The 10,075-nt window shown below is 42.6% G+C and overlaps 1 protein-coding gene across 1 annotated transcript in view; it reads left to right on the forward strand.

Moving 5' to 3' along the window:
- Positions 1-2,259: 2,259 nt before the first annotated feature.
- The window catches only part of LOC134093447 (protein FAM180A-like), a 13,097-nt gene continuing 5,281 nt past the window's right edge, over positions 2,260-10,075 (forward strand). Inside the window, exon 1 of the mRNA XM_062546499.1 lies at positions 2,260-2,434. Within this exon, the coding sequence (XP_062402483.1) occupies positions 2,260-2,434 (175 nt within the window). The remainder of the gene's footprint in view (positions 2,435-10,075) is intronic.

Below are 10,075 nucleotides of genomic sequence, written 5' to 3' on the forward strand. Positions count from 1 at the left end.
CAGATTTCCATTTGGCAAACTATTTCCACTGGTCAACCCATATGCAACTTATGAGAGAATTGCCCACATTGTGTATCCACTGGTGAATCATAACAAATTAGCGTCTACTATTCATTAGCTAAATACAACAAACCGGGTCATCAAATAAACATTGTTACTGAGTTAATTCTAACAACAGGACGGACCATCATTTTGGTCTATTGGAATCTTTACCCAATCTTTACTACTGGAGTCTTTATACCCTAGAAAACTAGAATTATCGCGAGACCACAATTTGAATGGTGTCCGCAAGATACTCTGGCAACGAGCAATGATGCACGTTACGTTTACCCCAATCATCTGGGGTAACCAATCAAATCTGTGTATCTGATATAGGCAGGCCAGGGGTGAGCTAAACTAATGACGACAGCGCTACAACTTTAGAAATCAGTAAAGATTGGTCGTAGTGTTTTCCAGTTGCGTCAAAGTCCAGAATCTGTCAGAGTAAACATTGGTCATAGTGTTATCCAATTGCGTGCAGTGAGATTTTCAAATGCATGCTTGGTGCCGTCCCTCGAGTTGGGCCATTACATTATTCGTGGCCAGACCCTTAATCTGAAAGATTACCAGGGTATGGATTTTTCCAGGCTAGAGTCTTTACCCAATTTCCCCAATTCCCCAGCACCACTGCAAACTTGGACCCATCATCCCACTCCTCGTTGCTCTGTCTCAAAAGCTGACACATACTTGCTAAAGTAACGGCAGTTTCTAGGAATATGGAATATCCTTTTTCTGAATTCTGGAAGCCATTCTTATAATATTCCAACAACAAAGAAAGCATAGATGAGTTTCCCCTGAATGAGAGGTTTTCTTTTATGCTCAATGCAATCAGTGAGGTGAGTGGGTGAAAACATTTCCCTGGTCATCTGTGCGATGGGTAATTGAAGAAAAAGAAATACAAAGGATTCTAAGCATTTGATGGGTTGCGTCAGAATACAAATTGGTGAATTGTATTGATTTTCCTCTCTTTCTTTCATCATGTAGAAAAGCACAATATTGATTTTTACTGAGGTGAGAAAGAGGGTAACGATGTTCAGAATATGTGAAAACACAGGATGTTTTCTGGAGGCAAAGATGTGTGTGTGTATGTGTGCGCGTTTGTGTGTGTGTGTATGTGTGCGAGTTTCTGTGTGTGTGTGTATGTGTGGGGGGGGGGGTCCCATTACAAGTATCCCAAGGTGTTTCCTGCATACGTGTGTGTGTGTGTGTGTGTGTGTGTGTGTGTATTGCAGGTGTACATGTGTGTCTCACCACCATCCAAATCCATGTCCGGGCACGATGTTCACTCGCTTGATGCGCTGTGACCGCCGGGCTGACCCCTGTGCTCTATGTGATAATGCACTGCGCGCTTGTTAAAAGTGGGACTTCCTCCACGTCCCATGACTCAGGCCCGCGGGCCCGACGCCAGACCTGCCGCAGCCACGCACCGCCTCCAGCAGGAGGGAGGGTGGAGGAGTGCAGTCGTAACAGAGGTAATGGCCTGCGCAGTGCTCGAGTGCTGGTCACTCACGCTGAAGGTCGGACCTGATATAGCGCTGCCAGTAAGCCCTTAAATTACGGTAAATAAAACACCACTGCGGATGCTCAGACAGCGGCCATCTTTATTAGTGCACTTCCTCTCTGAGGTTGCCGTGTAGTAGACCCGTTGCATGACTGGAGGGGTCAGCCCACGCACTGTGCGGAATGCTCTCGCTCACGTAGTCAACACCGCCAGAGGACAATCGATTATGGAAGAAGGTATTGATTGATTCCGGTAGTTACTGTACAACCAAAAGGGAGATCGCTGAGGAATTCTACACTCATACTCTCTTAGGTCAAACACCTCTTGTTTCCTTGTTATGCACTTTTTTCCCTCATAGTCTGAGGGAAGATTCATTGATCTAACCTAAAGCGAATCTACAGTACATCTTACCTGAAGAGCTGCTTGGACAACCATACACTGCATACACTGCAAGATGTTCACATACCTCATTACCACTGGAGTTTGATGGATCTTTGATGGATTGATACACACCCGGTATGCAACATACTCTGAACTGTTCAAATCATTGGACTTACAGGCAAGGTTTATCTCACTATCTGCAACTCCCCCACGCCCTGTCTCTCTCTCCCTCTCTCTCTCTCCCTCCCTCTCTCTCTCTCTCTCTCTCTCTCTCTCTCTCTCTCTCTCTTGTTCTTCCCTGCCTCTGTTGTCTGTCCGATATCATATTTTCCGGGCAGATGGCTCTAGGCAGGACGAGCGCGCCCAGTTGGCGCGAGATGAAGGGGGCGGCCCGCAGGCCCACACAAGGGCTCATGTGTCCTGTGTCTGGCCGAGGAGAGGAGGGGGGCAGCGGCCGACGACCTCCGACCCCCTTCCCAGCCCCACAGCTGGGCTGCGTCGTCGTGGGACCCCGTGGGGAGCCCAGAGAGAGAGAGAGATGCATGCTGGGACGGCGGACACCAGGATGTGCCGCAGACTTTATTAGAGTCCGGCCGTTCCGGAGGGGCCAGATTCGCAGAACCCCTCGTCTGTTTTGGAATGACTTCATGGCGGAGCCGGGGGGGGGGGGGGGGGAGAATAGAGCACGGTTCAGCGGGCTCCTCTGCTCGGCTCCGCTACGGGTCTGCGCACTTTCCCAGATGCTCGGGTCCTTAATGGATTAAATGGTGAGGAGGACCAAGAGGAAGAAAAACACACACACTGCTCTGAACAGGGTGTCCACAGTCCAGTGCAAAAAACGCACGCTAAACATTTTTTTTTAAAAAAGTTTTTGCTAGAATTGTTCTTCTCACACACACACACACACACACACACACACACACACACACACAGGTGCACAGAAACACACACGCACACTCTGTTCAGCAACTATGGTCTGACACCAATTTCTTTTTTGTTCCACTGCAGTCTGATAGAAGAAAGGCAAAAGGCACTTACATGCTGCATACTGCTTGCACTCACATCAATAACGCCGTGATTATGCAGTGACACTGAGCATTCATTTTCATTACGGCCCGTACTCTGGGTCATAATGACCCAAAAGCAGCTGGGTAAATCTGGCACTGACCAAGTCTAGATCCGCAATGGAGTCGACTACTATTTTCACAATCAGTGTTGTGAGCGTTATTACTGAAATTAGTAAAAACAAGCCTGTAAGTCCGGTGCTAGTCACCAGAGACCCCCTGGACAGAGCAGATGCCTTAAACAAATTTGGCGATGTCACAACAGTGGTTAGCTTTAATTTATTGCATGCTGATTGCTACTATCGTTCTCATTGTGATTTGCATCTTGAAGCAATTTAGTACAGAGGCCAATTATGTCCGTCGCGGTTTTAAGTGAAAGACCAAAAACAAAACAAAAAAAAGAAAGAGAGAGACAGAAAGAAATGCTGTTCATTTGTCAGCGTAATCGTTCCAACCATGGCGACGTTCCCGAACATATTCCCACCGCTGCTATTTTCAGTTCAGATGGGGAGATGCTGCAAGTCTGGCCTGTCCTAGAAAGAGCCCCTCCCTCCCTCCCTGCCTCCCTCTGCCTGACAACGGAGTTGCGGCATCCTCCTCCTGGGAAAAGTGTCTTTCGGCTGCCCGGCATGTTCCTGATTACAGTCATCATCATCGACTCATCCACCAGATCCAGATGGACAATGGTCTGATGGTCACGGTTAGCGACGTGTGATTGCCCCTGGGGTAGAGGGAGAGGGAGAGGGAGGTGGGTGGCCGCCGTCAGTCCCGCAAGTCTGAAGCGTGTCTTGTGACTCGCCACTAACAAGAAAAGGATGAAAACAAGGTAAGATGGAGATAAAGAGGAGAGAAAGAGAGAGAAAGAAAGGGAGAATGAGGGAGAGGGAGAAAGAGAGAGGGAAAGGAGCCAAATGCCCCTATGTGAAGATCTGGGACACTAATAGAACTGTGACAGATGGGTTCCACAGAAACTCCCTGGAAAATATAAAGAAGTGCCAAAAGCAATGCATGCACATGCACACACACACACACAATATGCCTCCTTATTTCAAAGGACAATTTTACCTCAAGATATGACCTTGAATATGAATGAGCATTTCACTGGGGTTTTTGTTTCCACACGGTAAAACCAGTGGAATGATGGTGCATAGAGCAGACGTGTCTGGTCTTTAAGGTCATGCAGCAATATGTGACTGATCAGAACAGACAGTAGGCTACGCGGAGAAAACAGTAGCCTAGACTGTGCAGAGGGTCATCAGGAGACTCGGCATGTCTGGATATTCACAATTCTCTAGCGCCACCTAGAGACTGTGCGATCACTCATGTATTTAGGCGGACGCTGCTGTAACTATAGTATGTCTTACTAGTAGACACCCCCATCTTGTGGCAAGGAAAATCCACACCCTAACAGCCCTATAATCAGAAATTGATAAGAACAATACTAAACATTGAATTCCTCCAATCAGCAGGAAATAGTACCTCACACAACAGCATATAGGTATACTGTATGTTGTAGATTAGATATACTGTAGGTCTATGTTTGTTTGGATGTCTGATGCATTTTGAGTAAGGTTCATATTCAGCTGACAATGCAGTGTGTTTACAAACTGCCCATTCTGAACTGTAGCCTTCTGTGAGCAAGTGGCAAGCAGAGATTCAGACAGTGGAAACCGCGTCAATCAATTGCCAACCAGTGAAAAGTTTGAATATAATTACAGCTTGGAAAAAGACTGATGCACAATTACCAAGTCAACAAGCCACCACTAGTATTCTCAGTGCTTTACATAAGTTCACTCACTTTTGTGTGTTAAATTGAACTCAACATGATCTAATTTCATTTTCTTCTGAATTTAATTTTGTTCTGTTGGAATGAGTCATCATCATGTCAGCATACAGCGTAAAAACAATCATTTGAAATGTACTCCGCATCCCATGTATGAATAACAGAAGACAAAATGGCAACGGCAACTCATCAGCATCCTTTACTCCATCTTATTACATATAATGAGACTCTGATTAACTCCTCATTAAGCCTCCATTACTAGTTCATTAGCATTGTGATCAACAGTAAAACATTATAGGAGATGCTGTGATGGTTCAATGCAATCCAAATGTGAAACTCCATCTGTCCCTTGACTGCCTCATTCGTATAACATCCCAATCGCATGCGTAGTCAAGAGACCCCAGTCAGACCCTAAATTACTCACTGAGAAATACTCTACATATTTTCCATCATTTTTCCACAGATAAATGTTCTGCCTCACATATATTGTTTCTGTCCCGCTCATGCACGGGTCTGGACCTGATCGGGCGCCAGATCATGGCTGTATCTGTTACACATTTAACAGCTGGTCGAGATCAGTGAAGACCTGAGTCTAGAAGGGACTGACACCAGGACTAGGTCAGGCCAGGCTCATTCCACAATCATCTATCTGCAAAGCCTTTGTCCACAGCGCAAGTAACTTCATCAAAAAGACACATTATAGTAATATAGTATGGTCCGATTCTCAAGTACATCAATGACTATCAACAATTACTGAAAAGACTATCCATAGAAAACAAAGTAACTATTATATTTTACCATGTCCCAGCTGGTTACTGGCTCTTTGGTCAAGTTTTCTTCATGCAGCAGCGCACAAATCTGACCTGTCATATGGAAGACAAAATCAATTTGCTGAAGAAACAAGCTTTCAGCCCTGCAGGCTGAATTTGCCTCAAAAACCCAGAAGTCAGAACAAACAGTCACACGCATTCCTTTGTACCCTCAGCCATCCTGCTTCTGAACTTTAAAATTCAACACAAATCATTCCTCAACCCCCATATCTATTTATTTCGTTATTATCAGGATAATGCATATCAGGAGTTTCTTATGACATGTACATGTATGTACTGTACCTATTGCTTTTAGCTATTTTAACTATGCCTGCAATGAGGAGGCAATAAAGGAAGTTTGTCCCATAATATGAGATATCTGTTGTCATATGTTGATATCTATTGCCATTGAACAGACTTGTAGCTACCAAAATGTAGATACTGAAAGGTACAGTTTAAGCCATCCTGAATAATATTGATACACTGCAAAAGCAGAAAGCGCACTGTCACTCTATGTTTCTATCTCTTCTAATTTCTGTATGCTTTGCTGTGTTCTCCATAAGTCCTCCCTGTGGTAGTCTGGTTAGCACACAGACCTTCTCTATTGAAATTGAGAGTGGTCACCGTCTGGACTAATTGACGTTTTTTTTTAGATTTAATTGACGATAGGTTAATTGACGAATTGACGATTGACGATATGATCTTTCTCGTTTTAATTTTAAAAAGGGTTAACTGAAATAGCTATATGTATGTGTATACCTGAATATCATATCAGACAGAATGGTCACAATTTGTGGTTGTTTCAAAGCTGACCAAAAGAGGGAGCTAAATGCTAGTTTACTACACACAGGTGAAACTTTTTGATCAACTTCAAAAACAGAATTTTAAATTTGATTGAACAGAATTGCCATGTGAAATCAAAACATTCTTTCAACGTCAATGTTTTTCAGAAACCTTAACAAAAGTCGACAGGGCAAAACGTTATCAATAAAAAGATCAATAAAAAGAAGAAAGAGATAAAACATAAATACCCACAGCATCTAAAACACAATAATAAATACATAAATAAACCCAATTAAAATAGTTCCGGCAAATTGTTTAAAAAGGAAATGTAAATGGAGGCATACAGAGATATTGAGATAGGGTCAGTTCAATGGTGGATATGGCTGACAAAGTGATATTTTCCCTGCCTAGCTCGAGTGGACAAGGACTTGGGGCCAGATTCGAACAGAAGAGAGGATCCGTAATACCCCCATCCCACCCCCACCACACACACACACACACACACACACACACACACACACACAATCTTCTGAGTCTCACAGAAGACTGGGGGATGTGCATTTGCTAACATAGCGTTATTATCAGTCTCATGGCCAAGCACACGTTGTGATTCTTCAGTGGTATTTATTTATCAAACCTGCAGTGCAGTTCATCGGGTAATCAGTGCCTTTCTCTGCCCCCTACCACAATTTGCGAACGTTCACAACTAAATGGCATACTTAAGTTCAATCACAAGCGCAGTTGAATGAAGTTAACTGATGACAGTATTAAAGGGAATTAAACGTTTAGCAATCATGAAATAATACAATACATGATAACATCAAGGAGATCATGAAGAGCAGTAGTTCTACTCAAATTACTCTTGCACATAGCCTGGCAATCACCAGACTAAGCTCAATCTTTTGAGATTGAACATTAGTCTGGGGAGTCTGTGCTGCATTTACTGCACAAGAAGCGTGATCAATGAGCATGGTTCAAATGACTCTGTACGCATTTGGATAGTCCTTCAGAGCAATCAGACACTGGGTGCGCCTGGTGGATAAGACAGTTTGTTATTGGTTCCAGTAAACATGGTCTGGAAGCAGGAGAGATAAATATGCAGGTTTCCAGCCTGAGCTGTAGGACAAAATCCAATCCATCGGGATCGTGCTGGGTTTACCCAGTCTACCTACAGTAGGCTATGGAAATTTGATCAAATCTAGCCAGTAAGAAAGTTTAAATGGAGGATGTGAAAGTGAAAGTAAGACATTCAAAAGGCCAACGATATAGTACACATATACGTATATGGTGCTCTGAATAGCGATTCTGTTGTCTTTGAAAGTTCCGCTTATGCATTCAACCACAATTTAGATTACTGTAACACCTGCTTTTACAAGGTGGAAATATTTCACCACAAAACAAATGTGCTCTAACCAATAATAGATGGTGGATAGAGAGGTTCCCCCTTCAATGCAAAGTGCTCTGAGTGTCATGAAAAGCACTATATAAAATGTAATGTGTTGTTGTTGAGTCTGTGAAAATTACAATAAAAATAGACACACAAAGACTGCTGTGTTTTATATAAAACACATCAGTGTGTTGTTGTTGATTTGAGAGAGTAAATCAGATGCAAGAAGTGTCAGAGGTTTTGTGCGCGTAGTTTGAGAATGGGAGTTTGGTTTTACAGTTTTGAGTATAGGGTGAAAGGGGTTTTTTTAAAAAATGTGTTTTAGTCATTGTGAAAAACTGTCAACAGATGATGATGAGAACAAACTATGACAGAAGTAATGTCCATATTGACGAATAACGAGCATCCAGAGAGAATCCCGTCGCTGCTGTAGTGATGCATGTGTGTATGGTTTTGTTGCAATAATTACATTTTTAGAAATGATTGTTTAGAAAGAATTGATTGCAGTGTTTCATTTTGGCATAGATGTTTACTCAAGCGCTGTGAGTCAGTGAGTTGTGACTTATTTGGCTCTGTGTTTTGCCATTTGAGCCAAATTCTGCAAAAAGTGTGTAAGCAAAAATTTTAATAAGGCAATTAGAAGGCACAATATCGGACAGATTTTGTGCACGTGAAGAAGTGTAAAAGTTTTTAGTGGCAAAATGCATTGTTCTACAAAAAAGTTAATTCATCATCTGCATTACAATTTTCACAATTCCTAAAACACTAAACACCATAAACCGTTTTCACCTAGTAAAACACAGTTTGCCGATCCCATTGACTCTTTTTGCAATTCTAAACACATTCTTATGCAATAAAACACTGTGATGCACTTGTAATGCCTATTGCACAAGTGTCACAGAAAGAAAGCACAAATTACATAACTCTGTGGCCGTACTCAGAGAGATGACATGATGTAGACAGATTTGGCCACAAAATTTCATCTACTTTGCATGCAATGTCCTCCAGTCTAAGGCACCAGGGAAAATATCTTCTGGAATGCCGTATCCAGGCCTAACATGTTGTCTGGTCAATATTCCCACATGCCTCCTCCATTGCCTGTAAAAGGGCTATGCATTGAGGGGGATGACGGTCTCAGTGAAATTACAATTTTTGTGTTTTGATTGTGTCTTTGTTTTGATGTGTGTGAATAAACACTTGACGTTTGGATCCTTGTATGTTTACAGAACTATGACAAAAGTATGACCTCAAACTGACATAGCCTACCTTGTGCACAGAGAAAGCAAAAGCCAGATGCATTTTATGCTCATACCATCAGTGTGTAGTTGGTGTAGTACCAAGGTCTGAAAAGTGAATCAAGCAGTATTTGCAAATTTTCTTGATAATTTGGTGAAAGTTGTTCTTATTTGTGTGTGAGTTTTGCAAAAAATAGCCAATGGTTACAAATAATGTGCTTAAGCAAACAAAAGAAACTGTGATGTATTATAAACTATGAGCATTTTTCCTTGATCTACATGCCCTGCTCTGACCTCTCTGTTTTCAGTGTTTGATGTAGCCTGTTATGACTAGTCAGTAGTGTTTTCATTTAGTCTGCTTTGTGAATGATCTGAAGACATTGTTTGGAGCACAAGAAAATAGTTTTGAGGCGATTGTTGAGAATTTGCAAGAAGTGTCAGAGGTTTTGTGCGTGTATAGTTTGAGAATGGGAGTTTGGTTTCATAGTTTTGAGTATAGGGTGAAAGGTTTTTTTTTTTTAAATGTGTTTTAGTCATTGTGAAAAACTGTCAACAGATGATGATGAGAACAAACTATGACAGAAGTAATGTCCATATTGACGAATAACGAGCATCCAGAGAGAATCTCGTCGCTGCTGTAGTGATGTGCAGTACAGGTGAGCCCCATGCAGGACTGTGGGGATGAGCAGCAGCTAAGAGCATCAACAGCGCTCCTGCACTGCACTGCACTGCTCCACCTGATGAAATCCAGATGCAGTGACTAAAAAGAAAAAACTGGCTAAGCAGGAGAGAGAGAGAGAGAGAGAGAGAGAGAGAGAGAAAGAGAGAGACAGAGAGAGAGAGCGAGAGAGAGAGAGAGAGAGAGGAAAAGGAGTGAGCAAGAGCAACAATGAGAGAAAGAGAAGTGCCATAAGAAAAGAAAGCCACAAGAAAGGACGCTAGTCTGCTGTTGAGAGAACACAGTGATTTTATGGTTTGCTGGGGCTGTTATTTTGACCGATGGTGTTTGGGGAGGTTTTTTTTTTTTTCAAGGCTGTATCATTCTGGAGCTTTGTTTTGATCTGTGGTGTACTGAACTGTCTCCCTTGTTGAC

Source organism: Sardina pilchardus, chromosome 10 (assembly GCF_963854185.1).
Source record: "Sardina pilchardus chromosome 10, fSarPil1.1, whole genome shotgun sequence".
Lineage (NCBI taxonomy): Eukaryota > Metazoa > Chordata > Actinopteri > Clupeiformes > Clupeidae > Sardina > Sardina pilchardus.